At 44.1% G+C, this 23844-nt stretch overlaps 1 protein-coding gene across 1 annotated transcript; it reads left to right on the forward strand.

Annotated features, from left to right (window-relative positions):
- The first annotated feature begins 8894 nt into the window (after nucleotides 1-8894).
- Nucleotides 8895-13762, forward strand: LOC102793665 (long-chain fatty acid transport protein 2-like). The gene is made up of 10 exons (XM_087840126.1): nucleotides 8895-9463; nucleotides 9774-9983; nucleotides 10095-10253; nucleotides 10466-10590; nucleotides 10746-10940; nucleotides 11788-11878; nucleotides 11954-12152; nucleotides 12482-12579; nucleotides 12810-12940; nucleotides 13030-13762. Exons 1-10 carry the CDS (start codon nucleotides 8998-9000, stop codon nucleotides 13201-13203), a joined length of 1848 nt encoding a protein of 615 aa, XP_087696252.1. The 5' UTR covers nucleotides 8895-8997; the 3' UTR covers nucleotides 13204-13762.
- The last annotated feature ends 10082 nt before the right edge of the window (nucleotides 13763-23844 follow it).

Below are 23844 nucleotides of genomic sequence, written 5' to 3' on the forward strand. Positions count from 1 at the left end.
CCAGAAGCAGTTTTCGTGCTTGTGCTTGCTCTGATTTTGCTCACTACAAAAATTTCAGATGTGACATGTGACGTGGAACAGTCACTAGGTGGAGACAAACACTGCCTGAGCTTCCCTCCTCAGTGTGGTTGAAACAGACTAGCAAATCAGCAGTCAGTAAATTAACTTCAACATCTAGAATTTACTCCCTTTTCTGACTGCGTGGGAACCACAGATGCTGGGTTATCCTCACGTTCAGGCAAAAAATGTGGCTTGGGTTTACCAAATCATGAAAATCAGCACCAGACTAAATGTGGGGGAGGGAAGGAGGGAGGTTGTCTATACACATACATGCATTTCTGCACATTTCTCTGAAAATGGAGAAGTACCATTTTCAAGGACAGGATGGGTGAAAAAGCAGCCAATGCTTTATTACTGTGTAACTGTTGTGTAATGTTTTTTCTGCCTTATCTGCTTTTATGTTTTTATGATCAGTTAGTTGTGTTAAAGGAAGGTGGCTGGAGAGCCGCACAGGAAGTTAATCTTTGATGTAAATCCTCTGTTAATATTTTCAGCTCATTGTTTGGCAGCTACTGGACAAAATCCACTTGACCTACCTGTCTTTGCCAAGTGTGAAAATTGCAGAAAACCAAGACCATAATTATTCCACTGTTTATGTTACTTTTGGAAGCACTGGAGTGCAACTCATGGAGATCAGATAGTCCCGAGCTTGAAAGTGTTGAAGGGGGTGTTACACTTTCAGCTCATGCAGCAAAACGAGCTGTGGTGAGGCATCTAACTGTCTGTCCATTTGTAGTTCACAAGAATCACAAATATCACAACTAGTGGTCAGAATTTAACCAAACTTGCTCACATTAATCACCTAATGGGTTCTCATCTACACTGTGCTGAAGCTCAAGGTCACATTTATAATCTGACAATCTGATTACTTTGATCCGAGCCAGAGTCATCAAGAGTTTTACAGGCTTCATACTGACAAGGGTGTTATCCAACATCTGCCACACACACTAAAAGTAACATGGTTCAGACAAGGAGCCCTCCTGACACCTTTCTTTGATTTACGACAGTAGCATTCCCTATAAAGCCATTAGATTGACCAGTAATTGACAGATATTGTTAAATAACATAGTGCACATAAGCATGTTTCACTATGTTTACACTTTACACTTTCTACACCTGGCCCAGGTTTCAAAAATCCCTATTGTTTATGCATCAACTTGGTATTCCATTTGAATCATGGGTGGAAGTTTGCATTTGGTGGAGCGCCATTAGAATAGAACCAATGTTTTCAGGAACTCAGGAGTTCCCTGACAATATCATGTTTACTCGTTTTCTAAACCCAGAAAGCTGCAAGTGTTTATTTAGAAAGTGCTGAGAGGAACTGAGAATCTCGGAAAAGGCAGCACAGTGTTAGTTTGTTCATGGAGATGGACTCATCTTACATCCGGAGAGGGAATATGCTGGTGTGCAGGCTAGGTGAAGAATGACCAGGCCATTGAACTTTCAGTTGGTACTGAGTTCTGCAGATAATTGTAAGGCTGAGGTGTTTTAGGCACAATACCGGCTGGGAGCTGGAAGAGCCATGAGGCTGAACTGGTAAACCCTTCAGGTGAGTGAACATGGTGTGTGTCTGTGTGCTGTAGTGAAATCAAAAACAGTGAGAATACTGAAGAAATACAAAGGCACAGATGGAGCAAATCTACCACCATAGTGGACTGTATGATCTGACTGGGAATAACAACCACTAATGGTAGATAGGGGTGGGCAGATGGACTGGACTGGTTCTTATATAGTGCTTTTCTACTCTTCTGAGCACTCAAAGCGCTTTACACAACTTGTGCATTCACACCCATTCACACAAGCACATTGTTCTAAGTGCTTTCTAAGTAGCATTCACACACACGCAATTTGGGGTTAATATAATAATATATTATATATAATAATATATTATAATAATATAATAATTTGGGATATTTGGCATGCAGACTAGATGAAGCCAGGAATTGAACCACCAACCTTCCGATCAGTAGATGACCTGCTCTACCGCCTGAGCTACAGCCACCCAGATTGATCTAGATATTGACAGTATCAACACCAGTTCTGAAATTTGTATCGGAATGATACTTTGAGGCTTGTTTTATCTCCTCCAAGTTGAGTGCATTGCTCCTGTTCATCAGAAAGTAGACACGGCTGTAAAAACAATGGTCCTTTTCATATATATATATATATATATATATGTGTGTGTGTGTGTATATATATATATATGTGTGTGTGTGTGTGTGTGTATATATATATATATGTGTGTGTGTGTGTGTGTGTGTATATATATATGTGTGTATGTGTGTATTCTGAACTTTCTTATATTTAGTATATAAGAATAATATATCTTATATTTAGTGGCCTGTCATTAAATTTAAAAGCTGGTGTATATTTTGAAGTCAGAACTTTCATCACAAGCTGCAGCTTGTTGCTATTTCATCCTGTGTAGGTGCGGCACATCCGTCGACCCCAGAGGGTTGATAACACTCACCTTCATTCCATTTCCAGAGTGTAACAACCAGGGCCGTGCAGAGAGGTTTAAAGGGGCAGGTGCTCAAAGTTAAAAAGGGGCACATTGAACCAGGCTGAATAACAACAACACACATTCATCAAGAATCTAATATGGGCAACAAGGCAAAGCAAACATAGCCGATGTTTTACCTGATGGGTACAATGTTGCTGTTGAGGGGTTGCTGCTGATAGTGCTGGAGGGCAGGGCTGTGTTGATCTGAGACTGTAGACATTAAAAAGTCCATAGGAGAGATGGTAGATGATTAAACAAGTATCATGAGATAATAACAAAATGCAAAGATTGGTGACAGCGCTTGGAACCATAAGGACACAAAAAACTGTGAGAAATAATTTAGGCTCTGCCTGTGAATCACTCTTTGCTTCTCTTCTTCCTTCCATCCCATCATTTCATATATCACTCTCCACTTGCTGTCTATCTGAGAACAAGGCACAACTTGCTATTGCGTTAAACTATAATTTAATTATCCACACCTAACAACTCTTGCACTTAATCTATAATAAAATGATGACAGAAAAATGTTATAGCACTGCCTTTAGTAGCCTCACACAGCTCCTACTGTTTCCTCCTCATGTCCTTACCAGCCATGTCTGGACAATGTTATATCGTAAGTAATAATTAAAAAAAATCCATATACATAAAACACACACATGCACGCACACACAGTGACATTTTAGACCTTCTTCAGAATACTGTATATACTATGGGCATCATGGTGCTGATCCAGAATCCTTACATTATTATTTATTACTAGAGCTACAATAATAAAGCAATGAGGAGGGAGAAGTAATAAATATGAAATAATGTATTTATGATGATTCCATTTGTTTCACTATCCACTCTGTGCAGGGGCAAAGCTTATTACATTTTTAAACTGTAGAGATACAATAATTTTACTGCTGTAAAATCCAAATTTTGTCTTATTTAAAATATAAATCTAATATAATCTGCTTCTTAATGTATGTTCTTTAAAATACAGCGTGTTTTTTAATATATTATAATTATAATAATGCATAATTATGTGGACATGCGTATTAGATCGTTTTTTAGTGAAATATAATCCCCCCAGAAAGGCAGGAAAAGCTCTGTAACCTACTCTAAAACTAAATATGTTCTAAATACTTTAAAACTAAATATGTTCCCTAAAACGGTGACAGAGCTACAGACCCATGACAGCCTTACACAGGTAGCCAGCAGCTATGACCAGCACTACATGTGCAGTTAATAAAAGGACAGGTAATGTTTGTCGCGCTGTTGCACACACAGCACGCTCGTTTGTTTCAGTTCGTCAGTTACAACAAGACAACTTACCAACGTGTACATAATAAGCCAATACTCCTGTGTGCTTTAGACTACAGTGTACGCTGTACACCTACTTACTGGTTTTGTCGCATCAGTCTGTGTCTCTGAGTTAACTTATGTTTCTCCTACAGCTCCGGACCGCAAAAAATGCGCGTGCTCTTTGTGAGCTCGTTCCCGGCTCGTAACCAGCGCGTTCTGCCGTCAAGGGCGATCATTGGTTAAATGTGATCATGTGACTGATGCAAGCCAGATCCTTTTATTTAGCAAAACTGTGATTAATAGTTAAATATTATTGTTGAGGGGCACAGACAGGACTCCGCACGCACACACACATAAAAAAAAAAAAAAAAAAAAAAAAAAAATGTAAAAGTTGCTTCAACAAAAGGGCACTTTGGGCACCCATCAGGAAAGGGGCGGGTGCTCAAGCCCCTCTAGCCTAATGTGCTCTGGGACAAAGCATTGGTTGCTACCGAAAAAAACAAACAAAATAAAGCCGGTATTGTGCCAAAAAATGATTGTCTGCCAAAAACAGATTTCTGGTATTTTCCAAAAACTGATTGCTCGTATTTAAACTGCTATAAATAAGGGGGGTTTGGTTTTTTTTTTAAAGAGCAATTTGGCCAAGAGGACAGCAGATATTGCAACAAATGTAACCATAGTTCTGTAAACATTTTTTAAGTGAACAGAAAGGACTGGATTGGTTATAATTTAAGTACAATAAAACAGAGTTATAAAGATATTTGAAAACCAGAAAATTTTAAAATTTTACATATAACACAATTTAACCCCTGTTCACCGAAGTCTATTTCCCAACATACGGAAAGATATTACACATAAAAAACACAGCAAACATTGGAAATCAGTTTTTGGCAGGTGATCACTTTTTGGCACAACACCGGTCGGCGCTATGAGCTGAACCATTTTATAATGGTGGTGGGTAAAAAAAACGGAATATATGCAATATTTTCAGTTTTTAAAATTTATATTCAATTTTAATTTTTGCTAGGCTTACAGTGTTAATGCTATTTTATTTTAATAAACAACACTGTCACATGCAAAACTAGGGTGGCACTAGGAGTAGCAAGAAAGCATTTTAGGGTGGCACATGCCACCCCATGCCACCCCTGTAGATCTGCCCCTGGGTGGTGAAGGAGTTTTTCCGCAGAGAAAAAAAGGTACCTTTGGTAAAGCTGGTATCAGTGACATCCGACGGGTAGTCACTGATACCAGCTATTATCGGCCAACATACAGAATTCATTGCTCACTGGACTGATCTACTACAGAGTACAGAGTTTCCAAAATATATGCATTACCACTGCATCATTCACCAGCAGGCGTTATGTGCAAAGGTGATCGGATTTGGGTACGTCATGACCAGGGGCGATTCTAGGATCAGAGCTCTGGGGGTGCTGAGCACCCAGAGAGCTGCCCATCCAGGCAAGGTAAACTTTACTCATCACAATGAGACTTCTTCCCCGTCTCTGTCAGTCCCTGCATCCCTAAATGCCTCCAGTTGTCCCGAGTTCTCTCTGACTGCCTCCTTGGTGCATTTAAACCCCTGTTCCTCCCTGTCCTCATCGTCTGTTGTCTTCATCTCCATTATCAGTCATCATAATTTTACCCTCTCTGTGCAAGTCTGCAAATTTCTTTATTAAATCATAAGTTTCTTAAATTCATCAAGTCTCTCTGTGCCTGGGTCCTCGTCACAAAACATGACATCACTGTTTTGTACATTTTAACACAATTTAATCCCCACATTTTTGAAAGAATAGCAAAACACTTTTTTGAAAAGTCTGTAACAAAACCATAAAATCTGATCAAGGTTATTAAAATGCTGCCAAAGAAGAATGGATTGAAATTTTTAAAAAAAATACATATCCTAACCTTAATTACTGGGGAAAAATGATAAATGATGCTCATAGTGAGTAAAAAGTAAACTGTGTGCATTTTTTGGACAGAGATTCACTTCTAATGTGTATGTATAATACAATACAAATACATAAAAAATACACTCCAAAAATAGAAGAGTCCTTGAAATATACAAAATATTATTAGAAAATGGAGACACTTGGCCTTTGGTACAATGTATACAATGTATGAAAAGATCTTTACTGCAGATACTACTATGGCTCTGCAGATTTTTTCTTTTCTTTTAACCTATGTCGCCTCACCTTGAGGTTGGTAAATCTGTCTATCACATTTTGGTGGTCAAGTCTCTCACGCATCTCTTTCTCAACTGACATCACAGCCAGGTGCTGGAGTCTGCTTTGACCCATGGTCCTTCTCAGCCAGGTATGGAGCTGACTCAAGACACTAAAAGACCTTTCACAGCTACAGCTGCTAACTGGGTTTGTTTCGGCAACCTGAATAACAGTTTTCAGTTTGGGGAAGATCTGATTATCCAGAAGATTGTACAATGTTAACATATCTGGAATTGCACCAGCCTCATTCTTGAGCTTTATAAAGTCTTTGGCAACCGTGACTTCCTCTGACTGAAGCTCAATATGGTAATGCAGTGCCAGGGCTGACAACCCAGTTTGTTTTGCAGATTCTGTATAGCAGCTTTAATATAGGGAGAACACAACTTCCAGATTGTATGAGTTGTTTGTATTAGTTGTTTGTCTTTCTTTTTCTTTGCCAGTTTAACAGTTCTTGTTTTGCCTGTTAGTACTCTCTGTCTGTTTTCTTACCTGGTACTTCCTGATCTTGTACTTTGTCCTCATGTTCCCCTCTTTCCTCTCTCCCTCTTTGGACTGACAATCTGTACACACACACACACACACACACACACACACACAACAGGAGTTATAAGGTTAATGGGCATCCAGTCAGTTAGCTAGTTAGTACCTTGGGTTCAATATCGGCACATGCACATATGGCAAAATAACCAGTTTCTCTCATTACATTTCAAACAGGACAGTGGTAACAACAGCAGGCTATGGACAATGTTAAGTTTTAGATTTTAAATAGGCTGTATACATTTCAATGAGATCAACAGGGCAGTCAAATATCGCTAATTTTACTACAGAGCAAACATCGTCGGAAAACACGTTTTCAACTAGGGCTGCCACAAACGATTATTTTGATAGTCGACTAGTCACCGATTATTTTTGCAATTAGTCGACTAATCAGATCATGCATCCATTGGATGTACAGCGTACAGCTTATTGCACCAGCATGCATCTGCTCTCATATAACTATCATTAGCTTACAGCTTTAAGTGTTTAAGGTATGTGCTAACTAAAAATAAAGACAAGATGATAGTTTATTAAATTTGAATGAAATTTGCAGATTGTTTCGGTGAAGTTTAATAAACTCATTGTTATCTAAAATATAACGGGACACCGGAGTATATTCTCGAGCATCTCACACTTCTGATAATCAGTTGTCTGCTTGATGTTTATTCAGCGGTGTAAAAACTATAACTTTAATCTCAGCCTAACCGATTTACTCAGGAACAAATAAAATACTAAAAAAATAGATGAATAGCTGAAGCACCTCCAAAACTGGGCTAAAATCGCCCCTGGTCATGACTCCCATCGTGAAGATCATGAACAGCATCGGCTCAAAAGCTAAACAACACAAAACACCCTAAAAATGCTGGGTTATTTTCATAACTCAACTTCTGGGTAAAAGCCGTAGGTTCATAAGTTGGGTTATTGTGACCAAATATTGGTTTAAAAGTCATGACTCGGGAGTTGGGTTGGTAATGTGCCGGATTCTTCAATTCACTCCACAGCTTGACTAATTCTGTTGGGTCATAGGTTGGGCAGCTTTGATAAAATATTGGGTCAAAATTTTACCCAATTGTTAGGGTTGACAGCAAAGACACATGGCTGCTGGAGGACACTGAGTGGACACTTGACCTTGCATTTTTAACAGACATTATTGGAAAAATGAACCATTTAAACTGTGAGCTGCAAGGCAAAGACTGTTGCTGACATAAGTGTTTTAAATGGATTTACAACCCAGAAGAACATTTCCTCTGTGCATTTACAGAGAAGGCCTTGTCATGAAAAAGTTAAATTTAATTATTGAAAAAAAGAATGTGTTCGTTAAATGCAACATTTGATATTTTTTTTTAAAATGGTGACAATTAAAATCTAAAAGTTGTTTTTTGTATGATACATACTTGATAATCTGTGCAAACATGGTGCAATGTAGTGCATGATTTGTTAAAAAATTGTTAGTGGCAAGTGAAAATGTTGTAGAAGTGATCATTTAAAAATGTAAATACGTGCAGAGATTTATAGAAATAAACTGTTGCATATTGATATTTATCTCTCCCCTACCTTGTTAAAACATTGTGTTAGTGATTTCTCACAATAATTATAAACAATCAGTTTCTCTACATACATGAATATAATTAATTATTAATGATAACAAATAGTTAAAAGTAAATTGAGCAAATTTGTTATTTCAGAAGTGTGTATCAAACTGGTCGCCCTTGAAGTAGCTCTCAGTTTCAAAAAGGTTGGTGACCCCTGTGCTAACTATACAAGACAGCACATTAAATATAGACTCAAAACACGCTAAGTGTCACAAATCTATGTATTGACATGTAAATGTGTTAGCCATCCCTCTTTAAACGTCTTCCAACGACTATTTTCGCGTTGGCTTGAAATAGAATATCGCCCTCTGCTGGTATCGCAGCTTACTGCAACTTAATCAAGAATTTTCTTTTTTATTTCCATAAAAACGGCCTTAAGAGAGACAAAAGGTGACGTCCACACGGTGAAGCAGCGTGTCTAATAGGGGGTGCTGGGATGAGGTTGAAAATGTATTACCCTGGGTCCCTGCATTCCTGAATATGGCCTTGTTGTTAACTACAATTAACAAGTTGAATAATATTCCTCAGTTTTTTTAAATACTTTATTACTGCTACATCGAGTTCATGTGATTCCTCCCCAGCCAAAAGAAGAAAAAGGAAAAACGTAAGAAAGAGACTCACAAATCACAGCAGGCAAAGGGGGGTTACGTCGTTCCATTTTAACCCCTCGAACTCTCAAACTCGTTCAAAGTTCAGGAGGCGTAAACGGAAATGATCCAACGGCTGGAATCCGTTGAAAGGTGATGTATGAATCCAGCAGCAGGTCTGACATATTCGTCTTTTTTAAAAAACAAAAATGCTTGCATATATTTTGTGCACCGCGTTGGCAGTCTTGCTCTTACTGATTTACTTCCGGAATCCTTATTTTTTGAAAGATTTAAAACACACATTTCTTTCCATTTATGTCGGTATACGCATGAGTAGAATCAAGAAAAAGTTTTACAGTATTTTAGATCGTTTTCTAGACAAAGTGGCGGAGCATCCGCATAAGAAGTTCATAGTTTACGAGGAAAGCTCCTACACGTACAGCCAAGCCGACAGAGAAAGCAACAAAGTGGCCAGGGCTCTGTTAACGCATGCCCACCTCAAGGAGGGAGACACGGTAGCCCTCTTCTTGGGCAACGAGCCGTGGTTTGTATGGATCTGGCTCGCACTGTCCAAGCTGGGATGCACAGCTTCCTTTCTCAACGTCAACATAAGATCCAAATCCCTGCTGCACTGTTTCTCCTGCTGTGAAGCCAAAGTCCTGATCGCTGGCGCTGGTAAGCTGCGTAAATACTGCAGTGAGCTGTTGGCGTTTGTTTTAATGAAATGAACTTTAAACGTGCTGCATATCTTTCGTTTTTTAATATCACGTGATCATATTATCTAATTAATTTAAAAGTATCTGTTTGTATCTCTGACTATTTTTTTTTATGTGGGAGGGTTGGACTGGGCTAAAGTTGCATGGGTATATCTTGTTAATTTCACCATTAAAACTTATGATAGTCTGTTTATTAAACACACATTTACGTATATAACCCTGTAATGACTGATCAGCACCTCTTTTCTTTTTACCTCCCTCGCTCTCAGACCTTCAAGGAGCAATAGAGGAGGTGCTGCCCACTTTGAAGCAGCAGGGTATCCGTGTGTTTATCCTCCGTGAGCACTGTCATGTGGACGGCATCGAAAGCCTCTCTGACAAAATTCAGATGGAGTCAGACGAGCCCCTGTCCCCTCAGCTCAGGGCCAGCATTAACATCAAGAGCCCTGCGGTGTACATCTACACATCAGGAACCACAGGTAACCTCGAGGGCTTATCTGGCCTCGACTTCTAATCTGTGTTCATATAATTATCATGCAGAGGTTGAGTAAAAGGATGACAATAAAACTGTACTACATCTGCTCTTATAGGGCTTCCAAAAGCAGCTGTGATTAACCACGAGAGGGTTTGGATGCCAGCTTTTGCCCTGACCTTTGCTGGTGTGCGCTCAGACGATATTGTCTACATATATCTGCCTCTGTACCACACTGCTGGCTTTCTTATGGGACTTTGTGGAGCTATAGAAAAAGGTAATACATAAAACATTACCTAAAAATAAAACCACAAATCAAGATTTCACCTGGATTTATTGCAGGTTAAACCAACATATACATGACCCCAACTACACCCGCTTCTATAGTTTGTACTTTGAACTCCTAAAGTTCACCTTGCAGAGTTTACAACACTAAACTTTTAGCATGAAGCGGCATATTTGCTGAACTCTGTATCTTTCCATTTTTAGGCACCACTGTTGTTTTGAGAAGCAAGTTCTCTGCCTCCAACTTTTGGAATGACTGTAGAAAGTACAATGTGACTGTCATCCAGTACATAGGCGAGGTTATGCGCTACCTCTGCAACACACCGAAGGTAAACACAAGTTTAAGGTCATAGTAATGACAATATTGGGATGTGCATTAGAAGCTCAAACTGTTTTAATGATTTCTACCAACCTGCTTCAGTCAGGAGCAATGTTTCTTATGGTCATTGTTTATGTTCGCACCTCTCCTTTGGCCTTCTTTTAGAGAGACAATGACAAGGATCATAAGGTCCGACTGGCCATAGGGAACGGAATAAGGGAAGACACCTGGGTTGAGTTCCTGGAGCGATTTGGGACCATTGGTATCCGTGAATGCTACGGAGCAACTGAAGGGAATGTTGGCTTTATCAACTATGTTGGGAAAATTGGAGCTATGGGCAGAGAACATTTTCTCTACAAAGTAAGATGTAGATTGGGAGATATAGCCATGTGAAAAAGAAAGCACACCCTCTTTCAATTCTAAAGATAATTAGTCCACTCTTTTTTACTACGTCATTCTAGGCTGTTGAGGTTTGGGAGCATTCATTTATGCATTGATCTATTAGGGTCCAATCACAGCATTTCAGTGAAGTTCAGGTCTGGATTTTGACTTGGCCATTCCAACTTTTTTTTTTCTGTAGTTGCTCTAAACATTAAGTCTGAGCTTGAGGTGATTTTACTTAAACGTCCACTCCTGGGAAGACTGAAAACTGTTTTTATTTTTTTGCCACTTGTGAATAATAATAATTCTTACTGCAGAATGGTGGATTTCCGATTTTTGGGAAGCTGCCTTGTGACTCTTCCCAGACTGATGTGCAACCAAAATTGCTTCTATAAGATCACTGCTGATGTCTTTCCTCCTTGGCATCCTGTTAACACAACACTTAAATGCTCCAGACCAGCAAACTGCAGAAATGTCTGCTTGTCTGCTAATTCCTTCTTCCACACACTGCTTCTGCATTTTAGCTGAGCCTGTGTTAAACAGCTAATGACAATGTAACATGTTGTGTCTTGTTACTCGTCTGATGTTGTATTTACTTGATTGTAAAACCTATTCCAAACCAGATTAATATATTTTATTTTGTCTTGATGCGTAAAATCTTTGACGTGAAGAGTGGGTGAAATTTCTTTTTCACACGACTGTAGTGGGTTTTCTTTTTTCTTTTTTTTTTTAAATGTTTGCTGGTGTATACAGCCTATACAGTATATGCAAATGATATGACTAACTCCTTTTTCTCTTCAATGTTCTTATTTCTGAACTGTTTCAGATGGCATGCAAATATGCCCTCATAAGGTTTGACACAGAAAAAGAGGAGCCAGTCAGAGACTCTAGAGGATTTTGTGTTGAAGTCCCAAGAGGTGAGCCTGTTTCCTAAAGTGCCGTCTTGCCTTTTAAGCTGCTATTTAAACGTATACTGTTACTTTTACTCGCAGGAGAAACTGGTCTCCTTGTGGCAAAGATTGGAAAAAGAACACCCTTCAGTGGCTATGCCAAGGACAAGAAGCAGACAGACAAGAAGAAGCTAAGAGATGTGTTTGAGAAGGGCGACATGTACTTTAACAGTGGCGACCTTCTAAAGATTGACGACGAGGGATTCATCTTCTTTCAAGACCGCATTGGAGACACTTTCAGGTCTGTGAAACATATTAAATGAATTTGACAATCCGCGTGAAAGGTCAGGACAAGGAGTACCAGAGATTGTTTTTTGTCTTAAAGTAGACATGAAACACTTTATTCTGGTCTAAAAAACTGACATAGATGTAACACTGTCTGTGAAGCTAGATTTAAAAAATAAGTGCTTAAAGTTAAAGTTTTAAAAACATGTTTCGCGCTATCTTCTTTCAGTATGGAAAACCTCACCAGTTTGGTCGGTTGGTTGCTGTAGAAAGCTATAGAAAAAACAGTAAAACCGTCATTTTGAGATATATCATTTCAGAATTGTGGTATTATATCTGTTACAGGTGGAAAGGAGAAAATGTGGCAACCACAGAGGTGGCTGACCACCTGCTCGCAGTTGACTTTGTTGAAGAGGCTAATGTCTATGGTGTGAAGGTGCCAGGTAACAATGACACTAAAAGCAAGATTATTGTGATGTATGTCTCATAAATATTACAAATATTTTATTCCAGAATTCTAAGAAAAAAACTCAGAATTCAGAAGTTTTTTCTTGGAATTCTGAGATTAATCGCATATTTCTGACATACTGAGGAAAAACTCTGAATTTTGGGATTAATGTCAGGATTCTGAGGGGTATTTTTTCTTCTTTTTACTTTGACCTTCACTGAATAGGACATGAGGGAAGAATTGGAATGGCAGCAGTGAAACTGAAAGAAAATATGGACTTTGATGGCAAAGCTTTATATCAGCATGTCAAAAACTACTTGCCCAGTTACGCAAGACCACGCTTCGTTCGCGTACAGGTAAATAAAGTTCAAAGAATGATCACATTAAGACATATCTGCATATATTTTAGCAATAATCCCGTAACCATTTTATTTTTCTCTGGCAGGATGCATTGGTAGTGACGAGCACCTTTAAGCAGATGAAGGTGAAGCTGGCAGAGGAAGGTTTTAACCCTGCTCTCATCAAGGATCCTCTGTTTTACCTGGAAGACAATAAGGGCTACATACCCATGACTCAGGAGACATTCAACTGCATTGCAGAAGGAAGACTCAGGCTTTAAACGAGTTCAGCGCTGATATTTTAATGTCAGTCTCAAAAAGATTAGTGTTGATTTATGACAAACAACCTTTATATTGTGGATATACAAACATATAATGGCATGCATTTCATTTTTTTTTATATTTCAACTCATTTTAGTCTGAAATACTTTCTTTTTTTTTAATGATTTTTAGATGAATAAATCCCATATCGCTGACACTGTTATTTGGTGACCGTGTTGGTTGACTGTGTTCTGAAGCAAACTGCTTATCAATTAATAGGTGAATTATTGTGTGGATGTGAAGTACACTTTTGGGCTCATCAAAGGAGTTTAGGAGCAGTGGAAGTTTCCAGTGGTGTAGGAGGGCGAGCTGTGTTTGTTACAGCAGAGGAAGACATACAGTTCACTCTTCTGCAGGTGGAGGGTAAGTGCTTTTGAGCTGCTGGATAAACCTTCAGAGGGCAGCAGAGCTGGTGCCGATCACACTGCACCCACTGGTTATAAAAGCTGGGAATGTATGAAAGTATTGTTGCAAAATATGAGAAGTTGTAGAATAAAAACGAACAGTTTGTAGAAAAAATGTGAACGTGTACTTTGAAATTTCCACCTGTACATATTTTTCTCTACACACTGCACACGTGTTTTAAATGTAGTTACAGAAAAAAAATATTCACAAATGTGTTGACTGATAGACTGATACTTTTGCAACACTGTTTGCGAGGAATGTGTTGGAAAACTTGTAACTGAAGGGTGGTCGGGGTTATAGGGGGTTGGGGGCGGAGGGACCGGGAGTGGAGGTCAGCCAATGAGAAGGCAGGAGACAAAGAGGCCTCATTCTCTGCTCTGCCACGCTGGATTTACAAACACATAAGTGAGGAAATCAACATACACAGAAATCCCTCATTCCTTATTAGCAGCGGCAGCAAAAACGGGAGTAAAGACAATTTTAGCTCATTGTAACGGTGCTAAGTAGTTTAAATAAATACCAGTATAAATTAGCTGATCAGTGTTCTTCCCTGACATTAGCGTTTGTGCAGATTTTTGACAGACATTCCGACCACGTTCCAGAAGTGTCTTTAGAATGTCACCATCATCACCTTTCTTAGGTCCATTTGGGATTTAAAGGAAACTTAACTCATTATGTGAAGTATACGAGTAAAATCATAACATCTGTCCTCGTTAACTCATAATAAGAATTGAAATGAAGAGAAGATATATAGATATGTATCATTCACAACTCTTCAACTTGTGTTTTATTACAACTCATATCTTCTTAATCCTTTGACATCTGGATGTGTCCTGTAGGTCAGTGGCTCTCAAACTAGTGCCATGTAAATACATGTGCGTCATCAAGGGTTCCGCTATGGACAAATGGACAAATATTTCAGTCGGTCCACTTCATCAAGAAATGCAAAAGCCAAATCGGCTAACATTAGAAGGTATGACATACATCAGTTTTTGTGAAGACGTGTGTGTGCCAACAAAGACCTTTTGCACATACAACAACAATAAACCATGGTTCACTCCTAAACTCCAACATCTTCGTAAGGCCAAGGAGGACGCCTACAGAAGTGGTGACAGGGCCCTGTACAAGCAAGCCAGGAACACACTGACCAAAGAGATCAATGCAGCTAAAAGGATCTACTCCCAGAAGCTGGAAGAACGGCTCTCAACCAACAACCCTTCGTCAGTGTGGAGGGGCCTGCAGGAAATCACCAGCTACAGACGCCCCCCACCCACTGTTGAAGTAAACAAAGACCTGGCCAACGACTTAAACACTTTCTACTGCAGGTTTGAGATGGACAGACTCCCACGCCTCACCCTCCCCTCCCCAGAGTCATTGCTTCAGACGTTGACCACCAACACACCTTCCACCTCTCCCCCCTTCACCCTCACCCTCCCCATTCCAGACTCAACGACCACCACCACCCTCTCCAATCCAGACTCAACGACCTCCATCACACCTCTCACCCCCCTTTCCTCCTCCCTGAAACTCAGAATACACACTGAGGATGTGAGCTGACTATTTCAGAAACAGAAGCCCAGGAAAGCCCCGGACCAGTCGGTGTCTCACCCTCCTGCCTCAAAACCTGTGCCGAACAGCTGGCTCCCATCTTTACTCGCATCTTCAACAGATCCCTGGAGCTGTGTGAAGTTCCCTCCTGCTTCAAATGCTCCACCATCATCCCTGTTCCCAAGAAACCCACCATCACAGGACTGAATGACTACAGATCTGTCGCCTTGACGTCTGTGGTCATGAAATCCTTCGAACGACTGGTGTTGGTCCATCTGAAGGACATTACAGGCCACCAGCTGGACCCTCTGCAGTTTGCCTACTGGGAAAACAGGTCGGCAGTGAACATGGGGCGGCATTACATCCTGCAACACTTCGACCGCCCGGGAACTTATGCCAGGGTCCTGTTTGTGGACTTTAGTTCGGCTTTTAACACCATCGTGCCTGAACTTCTCTCTTCAAAACTCTCCCAGCTCAGTGTGTCACCAGCTACCTGTCAGTGGATCACCAGCTTCCTGACAGACAGAAAGCAACATGTGAGGCTGGGGGAGATCACCTCTGAAACTCGGTCCCTCAGTATTGGTGACAACTGGGGAAGTACAGTCTTCCACAGGAGCTGCTAATCCAGTTCTACACTGCGGTCATTGAGTCTGTCCTGTGCTCCTCCATCACAGTCTGGTATGGTGCAGCCACTAAACAGGACAGGAGCAGACTGCAGCGGACTGTACGGGCAGCAGAAAGGATCATCGGCGCCCCCCTGCCCTCCATCCAGGATCTATACCTCTCAAGAACCAGGAAACGGGCAGGGAAAATCATCACAGACCCCTCACACCCTGGACACAGACTTTTTGATCTGCTGCCCTCTGGCAGACGGTACAGAAGCCTGCAGACCAGGACCACCCGACATAGGAACAGTTTCTTTCCCCTCGCCATCTCCCTTCTAAACAGTTGACCTGTCACACTGCTCCCACTGCCAGACTGCAACTGCACCTTATGTACATTGTATAGTATTCATTCCACCTCATTTCATTTCTGTATTTTATGTATATAAGTTTAGATTAGTTATTTATAGTTGATTTACACAGCTTTGTGTATGTATGTGTATGCATGTGTATGCATGTGTAATGTATATATAGACACGTATGTGTGTGTGTGTATGTGTGTGTGTGTGTGTGTGATTTACATTGCTGTGCTTGAGAGTCACCATCTACCGGAACCAAATTCCTTGTATGTGTCTGCACATATACTTGGCCAATAAACACGATTCTGATTCTGATTCTGATTCTGGTATGACAGTTACCTGGAGTTTGTGTTTATTGAGAATGATGAAGGAAAACCAAAATGTGCTGTGTGCCCTTAAGTGCTAGCAAATGAAGTAATGAAGCCAGCAAAGCTAAAGTTGCATCTCATTACAAAACACCCAGAGTTTTATCAGCATGAAGTTTACAAGGGGCTCCTCGGAAAAATTTTACCCAGTGTAAGATTCCCTGGTCCCCCCCAAAAATGAGAACCCCTCCTTTAAGTTATTGACTCATCTCTCAAACCATAAAAGCAAAACTGTAACGTCTTCAGCAAAAGTTAAGAGAATATCTTTAAATAGTCATTCAAATAACAATGTAGAAGCTGGCAAAAAACAACAATATTGTGTATAAATATAGAGGTGTATATGAAATGTGTCTGTGAATACTTCAAAGTAGTCCAAATACTCAGTGGTCCAAAAGTACACTTAGCAGATGCTGCTTGCTCTTCTCAGTGGCACCAGCAGGACCCGGAAGGAAAAGTTTCCTCACTAACAGAAGGATGACTGTTAGTGAGGACAATGACTTAAAGGCTACCACCTGCAAAAAATGTAATTGCAAGAGCAACACACACAATGATATCACATCTAGACATAAATACAAAAAAGATGGCTTGAGGAAGGTTGCAGATGAGAGCGGCAATGGATCCAAAGCAGAAGCGTCAGATTATGCCTTCAGGATCAAGGGTGCAGACATCGAAGTCCAGCAGCAGCAGTCAGCATACAGCATTAAGGCAAAAGGCCTGCTGGTGGGCACCTGGGATACCTCACACATCATTAACGACATGGCCAAGTTCAAGAGCTTCTACGACGCATTCAAACCAGAGACACACTGGAGCTGGGAGATGGTACCCAGTGCAGAGGCATCGCCCAACAGAGAGGGGACGCAGAGATGTTACTGATTGACGATACAGGCCAGCGATGCAAAGCAATGCTGAAAGATGCGCTGTTTATTCCATCATACCCCCAAGACATTTTCTCAGCAAAGTCAGCCACTACATTAGCAACAGTCAACTTTAAACAAGGGCAGGACATGTTGACCCACAAGGACGAAACATTCAAACATTCAGTTGTATGGCAAATTATACTATTTGCAAACTGAAGTTGAGAGTAATGATAAATAACGCTTGTCATGACGAACAGGGATGGCATGAGATATTAGGTCATTGCAACTATGAAGATATACTAAGATTTCAGAGTGTTAATGGTATGCAAATTACATGAAAAACTGACAGACCTGACCAGGAATGTGAAGTGTGTATCCAGGGAAATCACAAACCCGGAACAGAAATCCCAATACAAGAGCAAAAGCTCCTTTACAAATGGTACACACAGATTTAGCAGGTCTGATGGCCACTAAATCTATTGATGGGTACAAATATGTGCAGTCATTCACTGATGATTATTCAAACTCAGTGTTTGTATATTTCCTGAAGACAAAGAACTGATACACTGCAAGAAACAGAGAAATTTCTAGCAGATGTTGCCCCATATGGCAATGTAAAATGCATCAGATCGGACAATGGTACAGAGTTCACCTGCAGAGATTTCCAAACCCTGCTAAGGAAAAATGGCATTAAGCATGAGACATCAGCGCTGTACTTACCCCATCAAAATGGTACAGCCGCGAGGGGGTAGTGTACTCTTTTTGAAATGGGCAAGTGCATGTTAATTGAGAGTCACTACTAAAATGCCTGTGGAATGCTGTCCCACACACATTTAGAATCATCTAACTCAAAGAACTGGATTAAAACTATGGATGAAGAAATCCAATCATTAAGGGAAACGACACTTTCACCCTAACCACTTTACCAAAGAGGAAGAAAACAGTGCGGGGAAAGTGGGTTTATTCCGTTAAGAGTGACATTGAAGGAAATGACTAATACAAAGCGAGATTCATAGCCAAGGGCTACAGCCAGAAGACGGGGATAGATTATGGAGAGACATTCTCACCAGCAGCTAACTTAACAAGCATAAGAGTTCTGTTACAGAAAGCAGCGCAGGACTGTTACTCCATCAAATGGATGTGAAGACAGCATGTTTACACGCTTCCATCGATTATGAAATCTACATTGATCAGCCAGAAGGTTATGAAGAAGGGTGAGGTAAAAATCCTTGTATGAGTTAATCTGGTTGTAACCGGCCCTCGAGGCCATGAGTTCGACACCCCTGGTGTGAGCGGTGAGCACAAACTAAAACGCAGCCGTGAAGAGAGGATGTAATGTGTGTTAGTGTGTAATAAAATTTCCAAAGAACTTCTGGATATTTTGCCTCCGTTGTCATTTTCCTTTGAGTTGATCGCTGTTGATGCTGCGTTGCTCAACAGCAACAATATCCTAATACTTTAAGGTAATTGTTGTGCATATTGTCCATCATCACTAAGTGCTTAGAGCAGCTGGTCCTAGCACACTTCAAATCCTGTCTCCCCCACCACCCTGGACCCCCACCAATTCGCATACCGCCAGAACAGGAGCACAGAGGATGCAGTCTCCATCGCACTGCACTCTGTCCTCTCACACCTGGACAACAACAACACATATGCCAGAATGCTGTTCATAGACTTCAGTTCAGCATTCAATACAATCCACCCCTCACAACTCATCAGGAAACTGACAGACCTGGGCATCAGTTCCCTCATCTGCAAATGGTTACTGGACTTCCTGACCAACCGCCCCCAACATGTCCGGCTGGATAACCGCTGCTCATCTACAACCACAATGAACACCGGTGTACCACAAGGCTGTGTGATGAGCCCTTTCCTCTACTCCCTCTTCACCCACGACTGCAGACCTGCTGATGGTTCCAACACCATCATTAAGTTTGCAGATGACACCACAGTGATTGGCCTCATCAGTGACAACGATGAGACCGCCTACAGGGAGGAGGTGGATCGTCTGGCTGAGTGGTGCGACAGAAACAACCTGCTGCTTAACACCGAGAAGACTAAGGAGCTCATCGTGGACTACAGGAGGAATGCTGACCCACATCCACCCATCCACATTAAGGGGACGGCTGTGGAGCATGTGAGCAGCTTCAAGTTCCTGGGAGTCCACATCTACGAGGATCTCATCTGGACGACCAACTGCTCCAAGCTGGTCAAGAAGGCTCACCAGCGCCTCTTCTTCTTGAGGACTCTGAGGAAGAACCACCTGTCCTCAGACATCCTGGTGAACTTCTATCGCTGCACCATCGAGAGCATCCTGACCAACTGTATAACAGTCTGGTATGGAAACTGCTCTGCCTCGGACCAGAAGGCGTTGCAGAGGGTCGTGAAAACTGCCCAGCGCATTGCCGGAGCACCACTTCCTGCCATAAAGGACATCTACAGGAAGCGGTGTCTGAAAAGGGCTGGGAAAATCCTCCAAGACCTCAGTCACCCATCACATGGACTCTTCACCCTCCTGCCCTCTGGGAGGCGCTACAGGACCTCCCAGGTACCAGAACAGCTTCTTCCCCACAGCTGTCAGACTCCTGAACTCTGTCTCCTGACATCTGACCCACGTTAAACTCATGGACTGAACATACACACACCCACAACCACCTACACACACACACAATGGACAACTGTACCCTCAAACACACAATAATAACATGGACTGAACCACCACTCACAACCACTAGCACTTTATATAGCCTCTGTAGAAATTATCCACATATCTCACTTATCTTAACTGCACTACTGTATAGTTCTGTGTAAATAATCATTCTGTACATACGATAATTTTTAATCCTACAACTGTTTATAACTTGCATAGTTCACATTTCTGTATAACTGTATATCTCAGATTTCTGTATAGTTTTATATATTTCATATTTATATCCTGTTCATAGCCTGTACATAGCTTGTACTCACTACAGCCTGTACATACTTATAGTTATAGAATATTCATAACAAACTTCATACGTGTACATTATAACATACCATAATAGACCCATTTCTGTAACATACTTACATATCTATATTATTGCTAATATATATTGTAATATATCTATATCATGGCTAAAGCACTTCTGGATGGATGCAAACTGCATTTCGTTGCCCTGTACCTGTGCATGTGCAATGACAATAAAGTTGAATTCTATTCTATTCTATTCTATTCTTGTCAGGCGTTGTGGAGTGGAGGCGAGGAAGAAGGAACCCAAACGCAGGACTCGCAGGTAGGTGAAGCTGGGTGATTTATTGATGATGGAGTGAACACACAGAACAGAGGAAGGACATGGCTGGCTGGACGACTGACTGAACGAATGAACGAAGGACGGACTGACTGACTGGCTGGCTGACCGAACACTGGCGGAAACAACAACATAACCTAAACATCATCAATGACACGACAAAGAACGAGTAGAAACAGAAGACTTAAATACACAGACTGATGAGGATGATAATGAGAGACCGGTGAGTACACAGCTGAACATAATCTGGCTAATGGCACGAGACGAGGTGACAGGAACAAACAGGAAATGAAACAGGAAGTGGCAAAATAAACTGAACATGAACAAAACGGAAAGCACTGGGTCACCGACCCAGGAACCCTGACAGTACCCCCCCCTCCAAAGGCCGGCACCCGACGGCCAAAAGAAAGAAAAACCAGAACAGGGCGGGCGGAGGGGGCCCAGGACGGAGGGACGGAGTCCAAAACAGAAACAGTCCAGGTGGGCGGCCACGTGGCCAGCGGCCGAGGCGAGACAGGTCAGGTGGGCGGCCGCGTGGCCGGCAGCCGAGACGAGACAGTTCAGGTGGGCGGCCGCGTGGCCGGCGGCCGAGACGAGACAGTTCAGGTGGGCGGCCGCGAGGAGACAGTTCAGGTGGGCGGCCGAGACGAGACAGTTCAGGTGGGCGGCCGCGAGGAGACAGTTCAGGTGGGCGGCCGCGAGGAAGACGGCGGCGGCCGCTGAGCTGGTCCGGTGGGCGGCTGCGAGGAAGACGGCGGCGGCCGCTGAGCTGGTCCAGTGGGCGGCCGCGAGGAAGACGGCGTCGGTCGCGAGGAAGGCGGCGGCGGCCGCGAGGAAGGCGGCGGCGGCCGCTGAGCTGGTCCGGTGGGCGGCCGCGAGGAAGGCGGCGGCGGCCGCGAGAAAGGCGGCGGCGGCCGCTGAGCAGGTCCGGTGGGCGGCCGTGCCGGCGATGACGTCCAGAACGTGGCTGGGGCGACGGTGCGGCAGCCGCAGGACCAGGCGAAGCAGAGGCTGGCGACGCGGCAGCCGCCGGACCAGGCGAAGCTGAAGCTGGCGACGAGGCTGAGGCCGGACCAGGCGAAGCTGAAGCTGGCGACGAGGCTGAGGCCGGACCAGGCGAAGCTGAAGCTGGCGACGAGGCTGAGTCCGGACCAGGCGAAGCTGAAGCTGAGTCCGGACCAGGCGAAGCAGACGCTGAAGCTGAAGCTGAGTCCGGCCCAGGCGAAGCAGACGCTGAAGCTGAAGCTGAGTCCGGCCCAGGCGAAGCAGACGCTGAAGCTGAAGCTGAGTCCGGCCCAGGCGAAGCAGACGCTGAAGCTGAAGCTGAGTCCGGCCCAGGCGAAGCAGATGCTGAAGCTGAGTCTGAGGCTGGCCCAGGCGACGCAGACGCTGAAGCTGAGTCTGAGGCTGGCCCAGGCGAAGCAGACGCTGACGCTGAGGCTGGACCAGGTGACGGCACGGGAGCCGGGGGTGACGGAGCCACAGCTTTAGGGCCAGCGGGCGCGGAAGCCCCTGGCTGGAGACAGGCAGGGCCAGCGGGCGCGGAAGCCCCTGGCTGGAGACAGGCAGGGCCAGCGGGCGCGGAGGCCCCTGGCTGGAGACAGGCAGGGCCAGCGGGCGCGGAGGCCCCTGGCTGGAGACAGGCAGGGCCAGCGGGCGCGGAGGCCCCTGGCGGGAGACAGGCCGGGCCAGCGGGCGCGGAGGCCCCTGGCGGGAGACAGGCCGGGCCAGCGGGCGCGGAGGCCCCTGGCGGGAGAGCGGCCGGGCCAGCGGGCGCGGAGGCCCCTGGCGGGAGAGCGGCCGGGCCAGCGGGCGCGGAGGCCCCTGGCGGGAGAGCGGCCGGGCCAGCGGGCGCGGAGGCCCCTGGCGGGAGAGCGGCTGGGCCAGCGGGCGCGGAGGCCCCTGGCTGGCAAGCAGGAGGGCTCACAGCTGGCTCTGGGTGCTGTGGCTGCAGGTCCGGGGACTGAACTGACTGGACGGGAGGCGACTGGACTGACTGGACGGGAGGCGACTGGACTGACTGGACGGGAGGCGACTGGACTGACTGGACGGGAGGCGACTGGACTACAGACTGGACTGACTGGAGGACGGGAGGAGACTGGACAGACTGGAGGACGGGAGGAGACTGGACTACAGGGGACTGGAGGACGGGAGGAGACTGGACTACAGGGGACTGGAGGACAGGAGGAGACTGGACTACAGGGGACTGGAGTGAAGGCTGAAGAGCAGGTGAGGGAACTGACTGGAGTGGAAGCTGAACAGCAGGTGAGGGAACTGACTGGAGTGGAAGCTGAACAGCAGGTGAGTGAACTGACTGGAGTGGAAGCTGAACAGCAGGTGAGGGAACTGACTGGAGTGGAAGCTGAACAGCAGGTGAGTGAACTGACTGGAGTGGGGAAGCTAAGGGATGAACAGAGGTTGGCGATGCTAATGGCTGAGCTAATGACAGAGTTACCGAGGGGGATAAGATTGCGGCCTGGGCTAATAAGGCTGGTGCCTGAGCAGGGGACACCTCAGCTAGCCTAACCAGTGACAGTGCGAGGGCATGAAAGGTTGGATCAGGAGGTGGATGAAGAGGTGAAGTAGTAGGTGGGCCGGTTAGCTCTTCCAAGCCTCCAGGGAGGTCAGGCTGGGTTGAGGCTGCCCTCAGCCTGGGCGCTGGGACAGGCACGGGAGGTGGCTGGACACCAGTCACCCCCACCCGGGAAACAAGAGTGGATGTGGAGGTAGACTGCGTCGCAGCTGCCTTCCTCCTGGGAGCTGGCACCGGTGTGGGAGCTGGTACTGGTGTGGGTGTAGGCCGGGCCCTAGTCATCTGAGGTGATGAAATGGCTGAGGAGGAAGGCCGAATCTGGGCTGCCGTGCTGGTGGGAAATGGCTGAGTGACGGGTGTGGAAATAGTGACCGGGTGTGTGATACAGGCAGGTTTATCCGGGATTAGTCTGTTTCTTCTGCCACCACGATTTACAGTCTTTGCGGGAGCACAGCAGAAAAAATCTTCCCAGTCTACATCATCCAGGAGGGAATCTCCCCATGAATCGGAGATGAGTCCCTTAGTTAATCTGGGTGAAGTGTTAAATGAGGAGGGTGGAAAACAATTACCGGAACTCACCACCGGGAGTTGTTGACAATAGTCTGTGTTATGGCGGCGTGTGCGCCGCTTTCTCCGGGAAGAGGA

The sequence above is a fragment of the Neolamprologus brichardi genome, chromosome 1 (genome assembly GCF_056152115.1).
Source record: "Neolamprologus brichardi isolate AB-2024 chromosome 1, ASM5615211v1, whole genome shotgun sequence".
NCBI classification, from domain to species: domain Eukaryota; kingdom Metazoa; phylum Chordata; class Actinopteri; order Cichliformes; family Cichlidae; genus Neolamprologus; species Neolamprologus brichardi.

What these genes read in the sequence shown, in the direction of transcription:
- LOC102793665 (XM_087840126.1), top strand. Translation starts at nt 8,998, where the DNA reads ATGCTTGCATATATTTTGTGCACCGCGTTGGCAGTCTTGCTCTTACTG. An exon ending in AGTCCTGATCGCTGGCGCTG is followed by an intron (nt 9,464 to 9,773) that starts GTAAGCTGCGTA and finishes CCTCGCTCTCAG; the next exon opens with ACCTTCAAGGAGCAATAGAG. An exon ending in CTATGGTGTGAAGGTGCCAG is followed by an intron (nt 12,580 to 12,809) that starts GTAACAATGACA and finishes TTCACTGAATAG; the next exon opens with GACATGAGGGAAGAATTGGA.